The sequence below is a fragment of the Protobothrops mucrosquamatus genome, unplaced genomic scaffold (genome assembly GCF_001527695.2).
Source record: "Protobothrops mucrosquamatus isolate PMUCROS unplaced genomic scaffold, P.Mucros_1.0 scaffold1123, whole genome shotgun sequence".
Classification (NCBI taxonomy): Eukaryota; Metazoa; Chordata; class Lepidosauria; order Squamata; family Viperidae; genus Protobothrops; species Protobothrops mucrosquamatus.
In genome coordinates, this window is record NW_015387341.1 from 65,596 (window position 1) to 87,141 (window position 21,546).

The window sequence follows — 21,546 nt, forward strand, 5'->3', positions numbered from 1 at the left end:
CGTCTTAAGGAAAGGGGGGTGGTCCCTCCTACCGGAGGGAAACTGAGGCAGACTCTGTCTTACCGTGGGCTGCTGAGGGGGGGTCTGGGTGGCCCCGTTGGAAGCGGAGGAGACGCCCTGCCGATTGGCTGCCATGCTTGCCTGCAAAAGGGGGGGTGGGGGGGCAGAACCACGACCGCGTTAAAGTAGCATTGCTGCGGGTCTATTAAATCTTATTAAAATTTAATGAATAAATAACGAAAATGAAACTCAATCAATTTTGGCTGAGCCGATTACAGTTAGTCCCGGACTCACAACTGTTTCATTTACTGACCATTCGACGTTATGGCATTGAAAAAAGTTACTTATGACTGTCGTCATAAAAGTAATCAAAATTCGGACGCTTGGCCACTGACTCGTATTTATGACGGTCGCAGCGTCCCGGGGGAGGAGGGGTTGTCACGTGACCCCCTTTGCCGACCTTCTGACAGGTCCGCGTTGCTAACTGAAACACTGCAGGGGATTGGCTTAACAAACTCGTTAAATGAGGCACAACTCAAATGGCCCACTTAGCAACGGAGATTTCGCGTTCCACTGTGGTCGTAAAAGTCGAGGACTACCTGCAGGGTTGAACTACCTGTCCCAAAATGAGCTTCCCCCCCCCTCTTTCCAAATCTTTCCTGGAGGGCTCCCTCCCCCTGCCCCACAGATTTAGTCCCTGCCTTTTTCGGTGGTCTCTCTCCCCCCCACCCACCCCCCGGAGCGACAGACCTGTTGGATGGCGGCCAGGCTCTGCAGCTGGCTGCTCCCCAGGTGCTGCTGCTGGAGCGCTGCCGTCTGCAGCATCAGGTGCTGCTGCTGGGCGGCGTACATCTGCTGCAGGTATTGTGCGGCTGTGTTGGGTTGACGGTGCAGAGCCTGCTGGATCACCTGGCCGGGAAGAGAAAAAAATAAGTTAGGAAACCCAGGAAGAGACGGTGGGACACACACACACACACACACACACACACGTCCCTGCCCCCGGCACGGAAAGGGGCCTGCAAGGGCTTGTTCAAGGCTCCGAAATTCTCGCTGGTATTCCAAAAAGTAAGGAAGTGACACACACATGTTCTTCGCCGTTCCACACGCCATTTGCACGCCTGGCCTAAAACCTGTTGCAATTCTTCCACGGTGACTTACAACTCACAGCCCATTCGAAGTCACAAAGGCGCTGAAAAAGGGACTTAGGACCAGTGCTTTTTTTGTATAAAAAAAAACAAAAAAAGGTGCCGGAACTCACACACGTCATACAACCCGCCTTGCCTACCCTACAAGGTCCCATGCCAAAAAAGGTGCCGGAACTCCGTTCTGGGCGTTCTGTGAGAAAAAAAGCCCTGCTTAGGACTAAATTGTAAACCATGGTTTGCAAACCACCCCAGCAGTGGCAGCTTTCTCCTTCTCCAGCACCCCAAACTTTGCATTTTGCAAAGATGCTTACAAAAAAAAACTCAAGAGAAAGTTGAAGTGTGTTCAACTGCACAACGCTTTGGAAATCTTGTGCGTTTTGTGAATAGGCTTGCAAAAAAAGTCAAAGTCCCGGGAATCGTAAGAGAAAAGCGGATTCAGTGAAAGGGTCGCTACCTAAATATCTTACGGCTTCCTCGCCCCCCTCTCCGTAAGTGGGGGGGGGAGGGAGAGGAGGGGGTCAGATCAAAGGTTAACCAGCCTCAATGAGGGTCTTAATGCTTTGACCTTGTAGGGGATTTGCAAGGGGTCCTGGGGGGGCTATCAAAAGGGGTCATCAATCACCTCCCTGACATGCTCACATGCGCCAGGGGATCAAAAAAACCGAATCCTTGATGCTCGGTTGCTACTTAAACAACGTTTGTGTATTTTGTTTCCACAGTGGCACTCAGATTTTTTGAGGGGACACAATACCGATCTCCTCAGTGCTAGGAAACCCTCCTGTTTTAAATTTGATTCTCCTCCCCCCTGAAACCAATAAGGCTTAAATGATTTGGGGAAGGAAAAACCCACAGGATAGAACAGACAGGCAGTCCTTGACTCACAACTGTTTGTCATTTAGTGACCATTCAAAGTTACTTCGCAACGTTCTTCACACGTATGACCAAACACGAACACAAATTAAACCGAAACCTGGATGGAAAATCCCTGCACAGCATTTGCAAACTCTGGGGATCACCCTGAGGGACCAGCTGAACCCCCTTCCCCCAGGATGAAAAGCATCCCCAAAAAGAGGTTCACAAACATCACAACCCGACAACGCCGTTCCCACGCTGCAGAGAGAAACCGAGATTGTACCCACGCCTGTCAGGCTCTTTCTAAGTGGGAATCCTGTTCGGAATGGGAACTGGTGCCGAGCAGAGAGGCAGACTCCCCTCCAAGGTCGGCGTGAAGGCCATAAGGTCATCTGGGCCGCTTCTTAATTAATTAACGTTATTTAATTACTTCTGCATGGTTCATTAGCCCCCGTGTTTGTCAGATGGATGCACACCAGGCCACAGAGGGCCACTAGAGGGCGATATTTACCAAGCAACTCCAGATCAGACTTGGTCTCACAGCACCCTGGAAGGGACCGTAGAGATCCTCTAGTCTAGCCCCACCAGAGAGTCACAATCTAACTTTGATTCAAATGCCTCCAAGGTCAGGAAATGCTTCCCAGCGAAACCACCCACTTTCGGCCCTTTCCTTCTTCTCTGCCCCACTGATCGCTCCAAAAAAACCAAATCTAGGTTAGTTGGGGGAGAGGGCGACGCGAAATGCCCTCCACCACCCCCTTTTTCCATGGGGGGGGCTCAAAGGAAGGACCTGGTAGAGAGAATCCCCCCCTATCATGTCAGAAGGCTGAGGAGTATGCAAGAACTTCATTTTAGGAAGTTGCCAAGTTGGACCTCAAAGGTCATCTAGTCTAACCCGTTGTGAAGGCAATTGGTTTCATTCCAGAAACCTGGGGGCCCCAGTCACAAGCCTGGCGGCTCTCCCCTCACCTGGACGGTCTGGCGGTCGGGGATCCCGCTGTATACGGAGATGGGGGGGCCCGTCTGGCGCCCACCGGTGTTGCTGTTGCTGGGGGCCGTGGTGGTGGTGCTGGTGTTCGTGGCCCCCGGGTTGCTGAGCGGTGGCGGACTCTGGATCTGCTCATTCTCCATGATGGACCGTGCAGGGTCCCCGAGGAATGACGGCCAAGCAGATCCTGCAGGAAAGGAAAAAAGGCTTCGCTCCCGAGTTCGAATCTCGCCCTGCCTGACATACAACAGCCATCTTGTGGATGCTGCCTGGAAAGGAAGCCCCACTGAAAACCCACAGCATTTGCAGGTTTAAATCCTTCCCAGCTAGGCGATGCTCAGTCCACAAAGAACACACACATATACGCAAAAGTGCCTTGATTTGGAAAATCGCAACCTGACAATCTCCACAATGGCGAGGCTGTTGCTTCCACAGAAACCTTGAGGACTAGAAACTTGCCCAGTCCAATTAGATCAATAATTTTAGATAAACCAAAAAGCAACTCCACTCCATCCAGAAAACGCCAGAGTATAACACAGACCCCCATCCCCATTGCTATAAGGGCAATTATGGAAAAGAGGGTAGGGGGTCTCCCCAACCCCCCAGCACTTGTTTGCCCCTTACCTTCAGGACCCCGCCATTTTCAGGAATTTTGGCATTTGCAGAAGGCGGGTGTAGCTGAGGGGGGGGGCAAGAGCCCCGTTCATCCCCCCTGGCAGCGTCCTTCAATCTTGCACTCCCCACAGGGGGCTCCAGGGCATCCTGCACCCCCCATTGAACCCCGTCCCTCCAGGCAGATTCCAGCAGCCACACAGGGACGCCCCCCCCTCAGGGATGCTTGTGAGGCCGATGCTGCAGAGGCTCTGCACAGCCAGTTTTTGGGAGGGGGTCTGTCTCAGGGGCTCATCCCCCCCACCCCCCAAGCCTTTGTTCCGCTCAGTCCCAGCCGGCATTAGATACCGGGAAGAAAGACGGGCGACGGGTGGGAACTAATTTCCTGATGATTATGGCATTTCCTAGCAACAGCCAATCAGGGCCGGCCCCTTTTTGCCTGCTGTATTTCATGCAAATAAGTTTTGGAGGGGTCTTCTCTCCCCCCACCCCCCTTTTTTAATCATGCCGGTCAGCCAAGCGGCATCACCAGCATTATTGCGAGAGACCAAGACGGGGATTTTCATGCCAGGGAATTCACGCCAGGGGGGCATGGATGGGGGATGCGGCAAAGGGGGCAGCAGGACCCCCCCCCCCGCCAAAACTCCTTGGCAGACAGGGCGCCCCCTTTAAAAGCCCTCCCCACAGTAAAAATGGGCACCTTCGGAGATCAATTAATAGAATAACAACAGAATATAATAATAACAGAATAACGGAAGAGCAGAACAACAGTACAAAAGAATGATAGAATGACAGAATAAGAGAATAGCAGAAAAACAGAATGACAGAATAAGAGAACAGCAGAATGACAGAATAGCAGAATGACCTAACGACAGAATAGCAGAATGACAGAATGTTATAATAGCAGAATAGAAGAATAACAGAACAATAGAAAAAAATAGCACAATAACAGAAAGACATAATAACAATAGCAGAATAGCAGAACGACAGAATAAGGGAATAGCAGAATAACAGAACGACAGACTATCAGAATGACAAAATAACTGAACAGCAGAACAATAGGATGGCAGAGTAACAGATTAACAGAACGACAGAATAACAGAATAGCAGAGTAAAAGAACAGCAGAACAACAGAATGAGAGAATAGCAGAATAGCAGAATGACAGAACGACAGAACAACAGAGTTGGAAGGGACCTTGGAGACCATTTCAGACCAATTCCCAGCCATGGCACCCCCCACCCTGTTTTGCAGAAATAAATACCCACCTAGCGAGGCCTCTGGAGAGCCTGCAGATTCCTCAAAGTTTTGGGGGCGGGTCTGGCAACCCCGAGACGGGTTTCATCCCCCCCTCAGCTCCCCCCTCACAGCCAGACACGCGGAGAGGAAGCCCACCTGGGTAAAAGCGAGGGGGGGGCTGCATTAAATCAGATCGCTGGAATAAGGAAACATTAAACCCCCCCGCCCCACCACAGCCCATTTATCTCCCCTAATTGTTTCATTTTTATGGCTGGCGTCGTCGCCTGGAAAGGCTTCCATTAACTGGCCACTCGGCCTGCACCGCCAAATCTTCCCGTATTGATTGTCGTGGGGAGTCGCTGGTTTCCAGCGGGTTCATTAGCATACCAATTAGCCATTTCAGGGAAGATAAAAGGGGGGGGGAAACACACCCCAGACATAAACGGATGTGGGTTCAGGAGAGCTTTTCATCCCACCTCCATCATCCCATCCTAAGACTTCTCTGCAAAAGGCTGTCTCCTCCAAAAACGGGGCACCCCGGATTCTCACCTCATCGGAGAATTGAGGCTGGCGGGGTGGAGAGGCATAGGACCCCCCCTCTCTCTCTCTCTCTCTCTCACACACACACACACACATACACACACACACACACACACACACACGTGTGGAAGCCCCCTTGTCTTTAAAACGAAAAAGGCCAGGTACAAACAAGAGGAAGTTGTACCTGCCGGCTGAGCTATGGCTAGTCCTAAATCCCGTCCCTAAGCGAGGCAGCTGTTAAATGGGTCATCCCTGCGCCCGATTTGACGACATTTTTGTCCACGGTTGTTAAGAGAGACGTTAAGGTCGCCAGTGGCCATCACGTGAGCCTGGGACGCTGCAACTTCTGATTTGGGCCCCTGGCTGTAAATTTTGCAAAAAACACGTTTAATCTTGGATGGCCAGCCCCTTCCCCAGACAGCCCCCTCGGCCAGCTGCTACTGCAATTTAATGATGATTAAACATCAGGGAAATTGATCGCAGTTCCCTGATCCAAGCCAGATGCCGTGTCTCTGCCTTTGTTTACATCATGAGAACATGGAGGAGATGCTGAACATAAATATATATGTATTTATATATATATATATATATTATATATACATATTTATACCCCATACCCTTCCTCTTCGGCCACAAAGAGGTCGGGCTGAGCATAAGATCTCCAGTCACAATGATGTTAGCGTTAGATTGCGTAAGGAAAATTAAAAGTAATCCAGCTCTATTCTGATTGATTGATTGATTGATTGAAATGGTCTAGGATCTCTGGCTTGGGCAGGGGGTTGGACTAGAGGACCCCTTTGCATTTGCAACTCCAGTGGCAAAGAGCCCCCCCCCCCAAGAGACCCAAATATTTATAAAGGCCTTGCTAATTCGCAGCCCTGTTTTTCCCGCAGTCCCCAAAGTGGGTTCTGGGACGTCCGCGCACCGGTCTTCTAGGCGCCACGGCGTTCTTCGTTGTGGTCCCTCGGCGCACAGTAATGAGTTTTCCATAAAGGGGGGAGGGGGGAAGCATTTGGAAAAAATTAAAAATTCTTTCCCCCCCCCCAGTTCTAAATCTTAACTCTGCTTCATTTAATCCCACGTGCCACTGCAAGCTGAGTCTTTGTGTCTATTTCTCTCATGTAAATTTTGGGTTTGCTATTTGTTTGTTTTTATTTTTTTACTTGCGGTTTCCTTGTTTTCTGATGTTTGGTTCGAAGCCAATCTTTCTAGCACAGAGGTGTCCAATTGTGTCAGCTTTAAGACTTGTGCACTTCAGCTCCCAGGATTCCCTGGCGATAACACGTACCTTTTGGTCTGTATCCCCATTGCATGCCTGCTTACTCTTTTGTGCTCCCTTCCTCTGCAATCTCTCCGCTCCAGGGAGTGGGAGAAAAAATAAACAGGCATGACTGACTGGGGAATTCTGGGAGCCGAAGTCCACAACTTCTAAAGTTGCCAAGATTGGACACCCCGGTCTAATATTTCGTGACGACAGCAGCCTATGAATCCCACAATCCCCCAACTGGATAAGAAGCCTGGGATATGTAGTCCCAACCCCTCCGGAGGGCCCTGACAATCAAGGGGGGCTTGGATGCAGTTGGGGATGGTGAGGCTAAGAGTGAGTAGCTGGCCGAACACACACACACACACACACACACACACACACACACACACGAACTTCGAAAGAGGGGCTTTCCAGTCGGTTGGCCTGTGCCTCATTTTGAAACAAATACACAACACACAAGCTAGGGCAAATTCTCGGTTTCCGGTTAGCCACCAAACCTACACACACGCATATGGGTTTCAGGAGGTGGCATGGTGAGGGGGGCTCTCTGGTAAAGAACAAATGAGGATGCACCGTTCAGCCACAGGGCAGGAAAGGGATCCCCATCCGTTGCATATTCATCAGCGGAACTCCTTGCCACAAGACATGTCATGCAGGAAAGGCAACAGAAAAACGCAGAAGAGTGACACCTCTCTGACACCCTCCAGGGACTTTGAGACAACAGCCCTCCTCATTCCCTGCTGCTGGGAACTCTGGGTATTGTAGTTGGAGACCTCGAAAAAGAGGGTTCAAGATTCTCCCCTGGTTTTGCAGAGCTGGAGGGAGCTGTGGACAGCTCCTGGGCTTAGGAAGGCAGGATGAATCCTCCAGGGTCAGTCAGTGTCTACCCCCAAATGCCAGTGGCCAGGTGGCAAAAGTCGGTGGGCATCTATTAACCTGCAGCTCCGTGGTTCTCCGAAGCAGCCTCTTTTGGGGGTGGGGGTGGGGGTCAGTCCCCCTTCCAGACTCTCCCCCTGCACAAGGCCACAAAATCTGGGGCTGGAGATTTGGGGCCCTCCCCAGGGGCCGCTCACCCCCCCTCCAAATCTCCTCCTCCACCGACTGCTAGGACTGTCTTTTATGGAGAGCCTCCCGGTTCAAGAGCAGTCTTCCTTTGCAGAGGGGAGACCCCTATTCCTTCCCCCCAGTTGCTCCTCATTGGCTGCCCTGGCCAGCCTCCGCCTTCTGGACCTCAGCTCCCATCATCCTCCCCCCACTAGGGACGGAAGCCAATCGGGGAGGGGGTCGCGCCCCCTTCCGCTCGTGCAACCCACCGCCCCTCGGCGGAGCGCTGCCAAAACCGGCTCGGTCGAAGGAGGGGGGGGGGGTTCCTGGCCCAGGGCAGAGATGGGGACCCCTCTCCCGTGATCCCTTCCAGCAGGCAGGCCGCGGCCGATGGGAGTCGGAGTCCCCACCGGGGAAGAAGCGGGAATCTATGCCCGGCTAAGAGCGGAAGGGCGGCCGGCCAGATGTGCCACGAGCCCGAGGAGCGGACGAGGGAGCTGGCAGTCCCGTCCGGACGCCTCTAGGGGGGGGGCGAGGGGCGCCTCTGGCGAATGACCCCCCCCCGCCGCCCGCCTTGCCCGTGCCAGGCCCGGAGCAGCAGCCCGGCAGACCCCGCAGACCCCCGCCCCAGCCCAGGGGACGGCGCCGCCCTCCCCCCCCCCGGGCGCCCTGCCGGGCCTTACCTGCCCTCCCGGTGCCCGCGCAGCGGCCAGCCAGCCAGCCCGGCCAGCCGGAGGCGCCGCAGCCCGACCCCCGCCGCAAAGCGGAGCAATGCCCGGGCTCATTCCAGCGGCCGTCACGTGCGCGCCCCCGCCAATGGCAGCCGCCCGCCTCCCCCCCCCGGCCTGGGACTCACCGGGGGGGGGAGGCGGGGAGGAGGAGGAGGGGAGAAAATGCCAGGCATGACCCAGGCGGGTGCCATAGCAACCAAGGAAGGGGGGGGTCCCCGCCTGCATCGCATCCTCCTGGCTGGAGAGTCCGGGGCCAAATCGAGAAGGGAAACGGGGGGGGCGCGGCAGATCGGGGCGCAAATGCAGGGGGGGGAGCCCGCAGAAATAGGGAAGGAGGCGCAGTTGGAAGGGGGGGAGACCGAGCTGAGCGGGCGCCAGATGTGGGGGTGCGGCTGGACGGCCAGGCAGGCATGACGGCGGGGGGAAGGGAAGGGGAGGGAGAACCCTGGGCAAAAGCAGCCTCCGTTGTTACCCAACGACGACCCTGCAGAGTAGGCGGGGCGGGGAGGCAGTGGGCATCCCTACTGATTCCTTCATGTGACCGCCTGCCCAGGTAGTCCTCGCTTGCGCCCGTTGGTTTAGGGGCCGTCCAGCACCCGAAGAGAGGGGACTTAGGACCCGTCGCTTATGTGGGTGACCCCATTTACGACCATGATGGTCATAACCTGAGGACTGCAGGTAATCCTCGACTTCTGACAGTTCATTGAGTGACTCCATGAAGTTCCAACGGCACTGAAAAAAAGGGACTTAGGACCGTGTTTCACACTTAACGACCGTGTGACTAACTGAACATCTGTAGTGATTCGCTTAACAACTGCGGCAAGAAAGTTTGTAAAGTGCAGCAAAACTCACTTAACAACAGTCTCGCTTAGCAACGGAAATCAAAAGCCTGCTAAAAGAATTTAAAAAACGATCCTTTTAATTGGCTTCTAATTTACAAAAGACTAGCAGGGTGAGGGGCCGTGCAAAGACCCCCCCCCAATGGACCCCCAATTTGGCTCACATGAAATGCCCTTGCGTCTGTCTGTCTGTCTGTCTGTCTATCTATCTATCTATCTATCTATCTATCTATCTATCTATCTATCTATCTATCTATCTATCTATCTATCTATCTATCTATCTATCTATCTTGCCAAGGCTGACCACCAGGTGGCGCCAGAGTATTTTCATAGCCAGTTAAAGGCTGGTTTTTTTTTTCTTAGCCTTTGAGCTCACCTGCCTTTCCAAAAAAAAAATCACTTTTTCTCCCTTCTTTTATTTCTCTTTTTTTTTTTGCAAAGGGGTGAAAATCAGCCCCCTCCCGGCAGAGAGCAGAGGTGGGGGCAGCTCTTCCCAGCTGCAGACCCCTGTTGGGGAGTTTCTCCAGGCCCCGTACCAGGCGCAGGAGCGTCTTAGACCCTCTTATCCTTATCTGGGTCTCCCGCTGTCTTTGGGCCCGGCTGGCGACCGTGGCACAGATGGGCATCCTTCACCCATCTCGGAGCCTGGCGCTGCTCGGCTGCTCAAGGTCGACCCGATAAGCCAGGATGGCAACTGGATGCAGCTGCCGGCCTCTCCCACGTTTGGGGAAAGGAACAGATAGCAAAGGAACAGGAGAAGCAGAAGATAACAAACATGTCTCTTCAAGGCCGCAGGGACTGGAACCCAGCTGAGATTTTGACCTGAGTGTCTCTGGCCTGCAGGACGGGGGCCGAAGAGGGGGGGCACCAATTGCTCGCCCTCGGGGTCCCCTCTGGTGGCATCGGGCAATGCCACCCGTCCCGGGCCTTGAGCAATTTCCAATGAAATCCGTCCATCTCAGCAGATTTTGGCAGCCAGACAGTGCCCCAAAGCTGCTTTCCACCCTCCCAGGATGGGGGGCGGGGGGGCGGGAGAGACTCTGAAGGCAGCGGGGCATAATAGCCTCTGGGGGGGGGCCTCCCCATTCATAAGCCGACCCAGACAGGGCCTCACGTTAATCAGAGTTAATGAGGATGATGGTTGCAGAACTGCAAAGTTGATGGGTTTGTGGGGTTGTTGTTTTTTTTTTTGCAATTTGGCAAAGGGCCGGCTTTTTGTGTGTGTGTGTGCAGGCGTGCAAGTGTAGGTGTATTTGTGCATGTGTGCACGTGCAAATGTGTGTGGCGTCCAGAGTCAGCTGATCAGCCTGGCAAAGCTTCAAATGAATGCTCAGTATTGGTTGGATAGCAGGTAATTCAACAGGTGAAGCTTCAGCAACCTGACTCTTTCCAGAGAGCTCTTTGGGGGTTGATACTCACCCGCTGCCCACCAAAAGGGTCAAGAGCTGTGGGGGGGGGCCTTCCTCCACCATCCACAAGTGTCTGTGTGTCTGTGTGTGTTTCTGTAATTGCAGGATTAGTGAATTAGTGCCAAGAATCTGTTAATTCTCAAGTAATTAAGGGGCCAGGAATAAGAGAAAGGCCAGCTCCGTTCACGCCTCCTTTCCCCAAAGTCTTAAAGCAAAATGCACCACCCCCCAATCTGGGTGAGAATCTGGGGGTGCAGAGAGGAGGGGGGATGCAGGTCTCCAATTCTCTAACCAGCATTAAGCTTCCCGGCAAAGATGTGAGGCTAAGGCAATTGTCGGTTTTCTGTAGGATCAAAATTCGGGTGCTTGGCAATTGATCTGTACTTACGACGGTCGCAGTGTCCCCGGGGTCACGTGATCCCCTTTTGTGACCTTCTGGAAGCAAAGTCAAGGGGGAGACCAGATTCACTTAACAACCCCTAAGTGGTGGGAGGGAGGGAGGGAAGGAAGGAAGGAAGGAAGCTGAACAGGCTTCCCCAGTGTTCAGCTGCTTCCCTTAGTGGGTTTTCCATTGTGTGACAAGCCAGCCAGAAGGAGGGGGCTGTTTTCAGAGGCCCCCCTGCCTCCAGCCAGGGCTTTCAGCCCCAGAGCCCCCTTTATATGGGCACATTCCTCCATGCGCTTCACCAGGCCACCGACAATGGAAACTGCCAGGCTGAGTGTTTCCGCTTGACTCTTCCCGGCTGCCCTGCCAGCCCCCCACCACCCACCACCCCCTGGCGACTCCGGTTTGCACCGTCAGTGGATTCCCAAACAGCTTTCAGACCCCTTGGGGGGGGGACCCAGTTCCTCTCCTGCTGCATCGGTCATAAGTGTGAAAAACAGTCCTAAAGTCCCTTTCTTCAGTGCCGTCATTAAACAGGTCGTCGTAAGCCGAGGACTGCCTGTGAAGTATTTGGCCCTTGCCAGCAGCTAAAACTGTACAGTGGACAGGAAACACACGAACTTAAAATATTGGGAGATGCCCCAGATTCGCCCCTTAAGAATATACCGGTTCAGTGTGTGGGGGGGGGGGGAGTTTTTGCAGGAAAAAGAAGAGGGAAAAAACCCAATTTCTCTCCAGCGGAAGAATTCGGGGTGAGGGCTGCTTTGCTCAGACGGTGCGGTTCCCCTGGGTGAGCAGGAATTTTCACCTGGGCTCGGCAGGCTCCACCCTGGCCAAAGGGTGGATTGTGGACCTTGAGTAATATTTACTCGCTGAGTAACAGACCAGTCATCCTGTAGTAGAGACAGAACGTGCCACGTTGAGTGAGTTTTCTAAAGAGATTCAGGAGCCTGGTGGGGGTCTAAAGAGCAGGGGTGAGGAACGACAGGATCACAGAGTGGAAAGGGACCCCCGAGGTCTTCTAGTCCAGCCCCCCCCCCCAAGATCATAGAATCATAGGATCACAGGGCTGGAAGGGGGTCCCCTGGAGGTCTTCTAGTCCGACCTGCACGCCCAAGGTGGTCATTGACTTGCAATCCATTCATTTAGTGACCGTTCAAAGTTACGACGGCACCGAAAAAAGGGACTGAGGGCTCATGACAGTTGCGGCGTCCCCAGGGTCACGTGGTCAAAATTCAGAGGCTTGGCTGCTGACTCGTATTTACGACGGTTGCAGTGTCCCGTGATCCCCTTTTTGCGACGTTCCAACAAGCAAAAGTCAATGGGGAAGGAGCCGGATTCTCTTAACTCTGTTATTAACCCCGGCAGTGATTCACTTAATAACTGTGACAAGAAAGGTTGTAAAAAGGGGGCAAAAATTAACTTCCTGTGTCTGCGTTTTGTAAACGGGGCATCAGGAACGGCCTGCCAAACCCTGACGCTCAGAGGCATCCGATTGTTTTTCTATCTTCATCTTCCAGTTCAGAAGCAGCCGTGGGAAAACGCTTGGCCAGATCCAGAGCCATGGACCCTTCAAATCCCTCCCCAAATGTTTCTTCTTGGCTAAAATAAATAAATAAATAGGCTAAAAAAGATATCTAAAACAATAAATGAAATAAAACGTTTAGCTCGCTCTGGCTGGCGCGATTTTCGCCCCAAGATGACCTTCAAGGTCCCTTCCAACTTTATTATTATTATTATTATTATTATTATTATTATTATTATTATTATTATTAAGCTATTCTGCTTTATGGACAGATGAAATCAGTTCCAAGGCGAACTTAACCCATTCAAAAAATAAAATAAATAAAATAAAAATCAGCCAGGCCTCTTTTGGGGCATAAATGTAAGGTAGGGAAGAGGTGGGGAAGCCCAGGCATGGCCAGGGCGAGTCCGCCAGCCTGCCTGAACGCGGGGCAAACGGGGTGGGGTGGGGTGGGGGGGTGAGGTGGGGGGGATGACGAATCCCCTTTGCAATGTGCGGCTGGCAGAAAAACCATGAGGCTCTTTGTTTCCCCTCCAACCTTTTTTCCACTCAGTTGGATGAAAAGGAGGTTTTGTAATTCTACGATTTTGCGAACGCTGCAGGGAACTCACTGAATAACAGGATAAGAGTGCTGGGAGGGAGCTCGGAGGTCCTCTAGTCCAACCCCCCTGCCCAGGCAGGAGACCTTGCTCCATTTCAGACAGGTGGCTGCCCAGTCTTCGCTTGAAAATTGTTGATGGAGCACCCACAAACCTCTGGAGGGAAGCCGCTCCACTGATTAATTGATCTGGGATTACAGGAGAGCTGGAAGGGACCTTGGAGGTCTTCTAGTCCAGCCTCCCCTGGACAAATGGGTCCAAGGCCAGCTCCGAGCTCCTCCATCTTCTCCTCCCTTGGGAAAACCTTGGGGAGGGGGGAGGAAATGTCACCCACCGGATTTCTTGAACGGCCCATTTCAAAAGGCCATTGAAATCCTGCCTCTGTTTAGGTTGTGGAGACACGGACATCCCTCCATCAAAGGCGGGTTGTGGTGTTTTGCCTTCCCCTCCCTAAACGGGGCGGCCGTGGGGGTCCTGGAATTTCGCCCCAGAATTTCCTGCAACCGGCCGGGTTTATTTTGAAAATAAATCCAGTCTCTGCCCAAAAGTGGCGGGAGGAAGCCAGCTCAGGAACCGCCCGCTGGCCTTGACCGCATCCAGGCTTCCCTTGAGGTTTTGAGGGGAGGGGCAGAAAAATGAGCAAGTGGGGGGGGGACTTGCGAACATCCGGTCAGCCTTCGGAGAAAGTGGGGTCTGCAAGGAAGGTGGGGTCTGCAGCCGGGCAGGGAACAAAGGTTTCCAGCCCTTTGTGGGCACAAAAGAGGCCCGGCCATATGCAGAGCCCCAGCTAAGCCACGGAGGGCATGCCGGATCCATCCTGGGCTCCCCTTGGGGGGTTTCGTTTTTCTGCCCCCGGGAAGAATCTCGTGGTCGTAAGTTGAGGACCACCTGTAAACCAGGGGCGTCCCAGGGGAATCTGTCCCTACCCCAGACCAGCAAAACGTGGCACCCCCAGGGTAGAAGCCCAGAAACTTGCAGAAGTTGGCCCCGGGTGTTGACAGCCAGGAAGGAGGGGCATTTTCTGAGAATCAAGGGGGGTCTCCTGTCCTCCCCCCACCAGGGGCCTCCCCCCTCCCTGCCCCCCCCAGGCAGGGCATTGTCCTCCTTCCTCTTGGCAGCCAGAGCCCGTTTCTCTTTGAAGTCCCCCTCCGCCCCAGCCGCCCGTCCCAAGAGGCCCCACAGCCTCTGAAGTTCCCTCCTGGCTGCGGAAGTCTGGGGAGCTGTTCCTGGAGGCCGGGGGTCCCTTTTGGGGGAGAAAGAGAGGGGAGAGACCACCACTGTGGAATTAGGATGGCCTGGGGAGGGTTTTTCCCGAAGGGGGGGAGGAGGAGGAGGAGAAAAAGGAGAAAGAGAAGGAGAAAGGGGAAAGAGAGGAAAAGAAGAGAAAGGGATAAAGGAGAGGAGGAGGAGGAGAAGGGGAAAGGGAAGGAAGAGGAGGAGACGTTTTGGTGGCTTGTGATGCCAGGTGTGGTGGGGACACAGCCCTGGCCTTGACCAGTGACCGTGCAGAGGCCCAGGGAAGCCTCCTCCAGCCAAGAAAGTGGGACACGGGGCCACCCCACGAAAGATCAGAGTCCTGCCCTGACTTGGTGAGGGATCCAAAACAATAACATCAAAAAGAAAAAACAGAAGCGCTTGGCCCAACACCCAATACACGTGGCTGATCTACCTAACCTTCAGCTCTTGACTTTGAAGGCGTGAGAGGAGAAGACCCCCTTGGGGGTGGGGGGTGGGTGGGGGGCTCATGGGTCTGTTCAGGGCGGCTGACCTGAAGCATCGGAGGGCACAGCAGGGACGGAGGGAGGGAAATGACTTTGACCCAGCCGCTCTCGGAGGAGTTGACACCCAAGTGAAGGTCACCTTATCTCAGGAGGCTTCGTGCAGCCAGACGGAGGACCCTTATCTGCAACCAGCAGCAGCTATTCTGGGATCCAGGCAGGCCGAAGGCTGAGTGGGATGGAATCAACTCGCCCAGGAAGGATCCTTCTTTGGGGGGGGTGTTGTACTTGTGAGCAAGGTCGGAAAGGCAGGTGGAGAAGCACAGGGGCAAAGGGCGAAAGCTGTGGGGGCTTCAGGACACCCCGACCCCTCCCCACCTCTTTGGCCAGAGGGGGGGTGCCAGGGCAGGTAGCTTTCAGATGACACCCCAGCAGCTGTTTGTTCCTCGGTCCTCCATCTGTGCCTTGACTCTCTTTCGCATTTATTTGTGTTTATGGAGAATTATTTTTGTAGAGTAAAAGACAAATCAAAAGAGAAAAAGGAAAGGGGGGGGGGACAAAGAGGAAGGAAAGAAGAAGAAGGAAGAAAGAAATGAAGAACGAGGAATGAAGGAACCAAGGAATGAAGAAAAAGGAATGAAGAAGGAGGGAGGGAGGGAAGAAGGAAGGAAGGAAGGAAGGAAGGAAGGAAGGAAGGAAGGAAGGAAGGAAGGAAGGAAGGAAGGAAGTTATTGTGTTATCATTAAAAAGTAAAACAAAGTCCACAGTGGAAGCCAGATTCTTTAAATCCTGGGTGATTCGCTTAAAAATGACCGTGGGTCTTAAAACCAAACATGGTCACACAATGACTCCCTTAACAACCACATTGCTTAGTGATGCAATTGTGGTCGTAAATCGAGGACTGCCTATAGAACCTGCTCTGGTCCTCATCCCTGCTGGGGAGGCTTTGGCCCGCCCCCAGCTGCCCCTCCCTCCTACCTGTCTGCAAGGAATTCTGGGACTGGTAGTTCTTGAGAAAGGGCGTGCGTTGGGAAGCTTGGCTTGGGAAGGAAAAACTTCCCTGCGAATATTTAGTGATTTTGTGCCCGGCGGGCGCAGATGCTGCAACGTCTGGCAGGGCCGGGGCACACCTGGGCACACCTGCAGCCCTTGCAGCCCCCAGGGCGAAGGCCCCTCCCAGGAGCCCACAAGCCCCCCCCTCCCTCCCCGGGCCTTGGCCACGGCTGGGCGATGCTCTTCCAGATGCCAAAGGAGTTTTCTGGTCTAAGGAAGAAAACCGCAAATTAGGAAAACTTTCCCTGCGTTTTCTCTTCCCGGCTCTCCGCTGAGAAGATGAGGGCGGCTCTTCCTTTGAAGTTTCTTTCAAAGGGAGAGGGAATTTCGGGGAAGGGGGGGGCCAGGAGGAGGGTGATGATTTCACACAGATTGGGTGAGCAGGTGGCTCAGAGAGGGGTGAGAATCCCATCCTTCCTTCCTTTCTTCCTCCCTCCCTCCCTTCCCACTGCCCTCCAAGCCACCTGCACCCTTGCCAGCTTCCCACCTGGCCATTCCATGCGGGGGGGGGTTGGCCTTGTGCCCCCCCATGGTGAAAAGCTGGGCCCCAGAGCAAGGGAAAACACTGGCAAAATCCTGCTTTTGTTTTGGTACATAAAGTTTTCAGCAAAAGGCAAAGGCTTCCCCAAATTTGGCTGAAGTTCCCCTAAAACGGGGAGAAGGAACTCAAGTGTCCCCCTCCCCTTTGCCAGAGCTTGCAAAAAACCCTGCCCCCCCCCCACAACTCCCACCCCACAAGCCGCTTGGCCGCCCGCCTGGCTGTCATGCGGGATTGTGCGCGTGGAGGCTGACCTTTCCCGGAATGGCATGCTCAAGTGACTGCAGCCAGAGGAGAGAATCCAGCCAGGCTACAAATGTGTGTGGGGGTTTCCCCCCCCCTCGTGCGTGTGTTGTCTTCCTTCTTTGGTGCTGCAGTTTAAGCCATCCTTGCTTGAGGCTGGAATCCCTTTTTTTATTTTTTTAAGTCGGAAAGTCCTCCGATTCTCCTGGTCTCCTGGCTCGGTCCCTTTTCCTGACCGTGGTTCACCTTGAATCCTGGCTGTGGATTGTGGGGATTGTGTGACCTCTGCAGATGCCATGCACTAAACACATAAATAATTGTGGTCAAGAAAGCAAAGCTTCTGGCTGGGCATTTGGCAGAGAGGCCGGGGTCACCAAGAAGAGGGTGGGTGGGTGGGTCAGCCTCTTGTACGGATGGAGAGCATTGGAGGAGAAAAGAAACTTGGAATTAAGGAGAAACAATTTAACCAGTGGACCTTGGAGGTCTTCTAGTCCAGCCCCCTGTCTAATTCAGAGTTTCTCAACCCTGTCCACTTTAAGATGGGTGGACTTCAACTCCCAGAATTCCCCAGCCATTTTTTTTTTGTTGCCATGGTTGTTAAGTGGATCGTGCAGCCGTTAAGAGAATCCTGCTTCCCTCCGTTGACCTTGTTTGTGGGAAGCTGGCCGGGAAGATGACAAAGGTTGATCCCTTGAGCATGGGATGCTGCAGCCGTCATACACACATGCCTGAATTTCCAGGCGCCTGGATTTTGAGCGCCTGACCCTGGGGATGCTGTGACAGTCATGAATGGAAGGAGATGTCATGAGGTTGTTTTTTTTTTCAGGACTGTTGTAAGTTCAGCCACTAAACCAGTGGTTGTATGAAGAGGACTGCCTGTTTTGCCCTTATTTATGGTTTAAATTTAAAACGGAAAGCCGTGTCTTTCTTTCCAGTTTTTTAAGAATCTGGCGTGATTTGTTCTAAGGACCCGGACAGGAGGCACCTTCTGAATATCAAAAGATATTTCTGTCCTGGAGAAGGTGCCCACCGTGCCAGCAAGGGAGCCCCGTGCCAAGGGGACCCGGACCGAGGAGGTGGTGCTAAAATTAGCCAGCACGGGGCAAGCGTCCCGTGCCTGCTCCTGACGCCGCTGGAGCAACGTCCTTAATCTGGATCAAATCCACTTCCCCAACAGCATCCTTTAAGCAGAGTGGATTGCAAACAGGAGGCAGTTTTCTGGAATGGACTAGGAGCTCCTTTGCCCTGTTTTTCAGCCAGGTGCCAGGCCAGCTAAAGGAGGGGGGAAAAACCAGACTTTGCTGATCCCTGATGCAAGAACAGGAAGGGACATGCCGGTCTGCCACCGATGCCGGGAACCGGTCGAGCAAGAAATGAATTTTAGCCCTGAATTCACTGGTGTCCTTTGCTTCCTAGATAGCTCTGCAGAGGCATCCTGTGTAGGCTGGTGATTTGCCTGGCCAACGACAGAAACAGCATTCCCTGAATAAATTAACCAAAAAAAGGTGGACACTCAAAATTTGGGTTTCATTGCAGCTTCTCCCTCGTGTAGTAAGCCTGACAGGGACCTTCTTAGCTTAAGCCACAGGGTTCAAACCAGACATTCCTCTTCCAGCTAGGACCGGCCGTTTTCCCAAAGCAAAAAACTGACCCAGCCCAGCAGGTGTCGGTTCCCACCGGTGACGCCACCTCCGCCTCCCTGGTGGCGTCCCTTGTCTCCTTCTGCAACAGAGATGGATGGAAAAGGAGGTTAAAAATCTGGAGCTGGATGGGATCTGATGCCTCGGGATGGAAGAAGAGGTAAGAGGGGTGGGGAGCGTGGACACAAAGGCTGGTGGGGTCCGATATCTTTGGCGGCCCCTGAATTGTGCACAGTTTTGTGCACAATTTTGGAGGGCACGGAAGGGATAGAAGATTTTGCTTTATTGTTTTAATGTGTGGCAGTTTTAATGGTTGTGAGCCGGCTAGAGTCACCTCTGGACAAGATGGGAGGCATATAAATTAAAGAAATTAGATGATGATGATGATGATGATGATGATGATGATGATGATGATGATGATGATGATGAAATTAGATAGACAGACAGAGAGAGGGAGGGAGGGAGGGAGAGAGAGGGAGAGAAGATAGATAGAAGATTCAGAGGCTGCAACCAGATAAATGCAGCTTGGAAACAGAACCAAAAAATGTGACCACAAAATGCACAATCCAGTATGGATGCAGGTTGCAGGTGTGGGGTAGAGACCTCACCTGTACTTGTATGCTAATCGTTGCAATTACAGAGAGGGGCTGCAAAACCCATCCTCCACTGCCCACCCCCAAAGAAGGCAGAGTGGGTCCTTCTTATGCAACCGTCATAGATACGTGCCAATTGACAAGCGTCTGAATTTTGATCACAGGAACCTGTGACGCTGCAACGGTCATAAGTGCGAAAAACGCTCCTGTCACCTTTTTCCCAGTACTGTTGTAACGTTGAACGGCCACTAAACGAACCGCTGTTAAGTCGAGGACTGTCTCTCTCTCTCTCTCTCTCTCTCATTTTTAGGGACAGGTGCAGATCCCGACGGACTTCCTCTGCGCTCTTTAAATGGCTATTTTCAGACCTGAATCGCTGAGTTTGATCCGTTCACAAACGCCAGGCCTGCCCGGCTACATTCTGGTGAAATTCCGCCGCGAAGGAACGGTGCTTTGCTTCGCCTGCGACTTTTGCAGATAGCAAAAAACTATTTTTGCCTCCACTCGGCCCGAAAGCCACCAATCGATACCCAATCAGGTGATTTTGTCAGATACGGCTCTGTCCTTGTTCTGCTGGGCCCGGTTGATGGAACCTGATCGAGCAAGTTCACAATACTCGGACATTGACCGGGTTCTCCTTTGAGTGCAATTTTTTTTTTCAGGGCTCTCTTCAAAGTGGCTGCTGAGTCTCTTCCCTGCGGAATCCTCCCGTCTCCTGACTCGGGAGCAGAAACCTTGCAGGTCCGTCAGAAAGCTGGTGCCACTCAAGTTGGCCTTGCAGGAATTGGGGGTGTCTAGTCTAATGAAGAGAAGGACCAGGGGTGGCAGGATAGCATCTTCCAGTATTTGAGGGGCTGCCCCAAAGAAGAAGAGGGGGGTCAACCTGCTCTCCAAAGCACCAGAACAAGAAGCAACGGATGGAAATTAACTAAGGAGAGAAGCAACCTGGAGCTAAGGAGAAATTTCCTGACAATTAATAAGTGGAATGGCTTAAAAAGCTGGGGATGCTCCATCCCTGGAGGTCTTCAAGAAGAGACTGGACAGCCATTTGTCTGAAGTTGGTATAGGGCAGTGTTTCTCAACCTTGACAATTTTAAGGCATGTGGACTTCAACTCCCAGAATTCCACAGCCAGCAATGCTGGCTGTGGAATTCTGGGAGTTGAAGTCCACATCCTTAAAATTGTCAAGGTTGAGAAACACTGGTATAGGGTCTCCTGCTTGAGCAGGGGGTTGGACTAGAAGACCTCCAAGGGTCTCTCTGTTCATCTCTTATCTAAGAGAGTCTTTCCTTCTTCCCTCCTCAACAGGCCTTATTCTGGGCAGGGGGCATATTGGATGACCTCAAGGGACCCTCCCAGCCCTAGCATTGCGGGGCTGGCTCTTTCTGTGGCTCCCTCCTTCTAAGATCTGAGGATCTCGGCTTGTAAGGGGCTCACAGGAAGATGAAGAGAAACTTCCAGGCAGATGAAACTTAGCTGCAGCAGGCCTGGTGGGTTGCTAAGGGCAGCTCCAGAGATCCTGGTCTGTAGGCATAGAAACCAGAGAGGCAGGAAGCCTCCAGGGCAGCCCAGAGAGAGAGAGAGAGAGAGAGAGAGTGGGGCTGAGTGGCCTTGCCTATGGTGGGGGAAGGGCTGCTGGCAGGCACCCTTCCTGGCCCTCCTGCACAAAGGGACAAAACAACATTTTTGCAACTCTGCTGGATGTCTGTGCAGTCGACAAAGAGGTTGTGGGCGTGAGGATCAGAGAAATTCCCTGCGTAGTTGGGTTTTTTTTGCAGAGACCAGAAATGTGGGAAAGCATAAAGTTAGGTGGATGACCTTGATGGAGATATGCACAACAGGCAGAATTAAAACATCTGTGAAGTCCACAACAGGCAGATAACCACCCCAAGAGGATCACACGTGGGTTGCCTCCAAAAGTTGTGAGTGCTCCATCACTGGAAGTGTTTAAGAAGAGAAATGGACAACCATTTGTTCAGAATGGTTTAGGGTCTCCTGCTTGAAAAGAGGGTCAGACTAGAAGACCTCCAAGGTCCCTTCCAGCTCTGTTATTCTGTAATTCATTGGATTATAAGAAGGGTGGGGGGGGAAACGCACGGTGCAATCAGACTTGCAAATTTCTGCTTTAATATATATAATAAGTGGTTGATTTCCTGGTATTGATGATCCCGCCGTGATCTGGCCCAGATAATTTTTTTTCTTCCCAGGTGCAACGTAGCCAATTAGCAACCTATTTATTCTGCACAGCACAAAGAGGTCTACATCACAAATCCAGAGTGCCCCCCCAGTACACAAATCGGCACAGCTTGGATACACATTTGCAGAACCAAAGCAGAATACCAGAGTCGGGAGGGACCTTGGAGGTCTTCTAGTCCAGCCCCCTGTTCAAGCAGGAGACCCTTAAACCATTTCAGACAAATGGCTCTCCAGGCTCTTCTTAGTGATGGAACACGTGATCCTTCACAAGCAACGGACAATAAAGAAGTTGTGTGCTTGCTTACTAAAACATGACAATCCTCACCCTTCTGCCTGAAACTGATAAGGCTGGCAGTTCAGCATGCAAAACTTTCTAGCTACTTTCTCTGCAT

The 21,546-nt window shown here is 52.7% G+C and overlaps 1 protein-coding gene across 1 annotated transcript in view; it reads right to left on the bottom strand.

The window, feature by feature from the left end:
• Nucleotides 1-3,128, bottom strand: part of PHC2 (polyhomeotic homolog 2) — a 17,915-nt gene extending 14,787 nt beyond the window's left edge. The window contains exons 1-3 of the mRNA XM_029284923.1: nt 2,967-3,128; nt 751-909; nt 64-141 (exon numbers count right to left, since the gene is read on the bottom strand). Of these exons, the coding sequence (XP_029140756.1) occupies nt 64-141; nt 751-909; nt 2,967-3,128 (399 nt within the window). The remainder of the gene's footprint in view (nt 1-63; nt 142-750; nt 910-2,966) is intronic.
• Between the last annotated feature and the right edge of the window lie 18,418 nt (nt 3,129-21,546).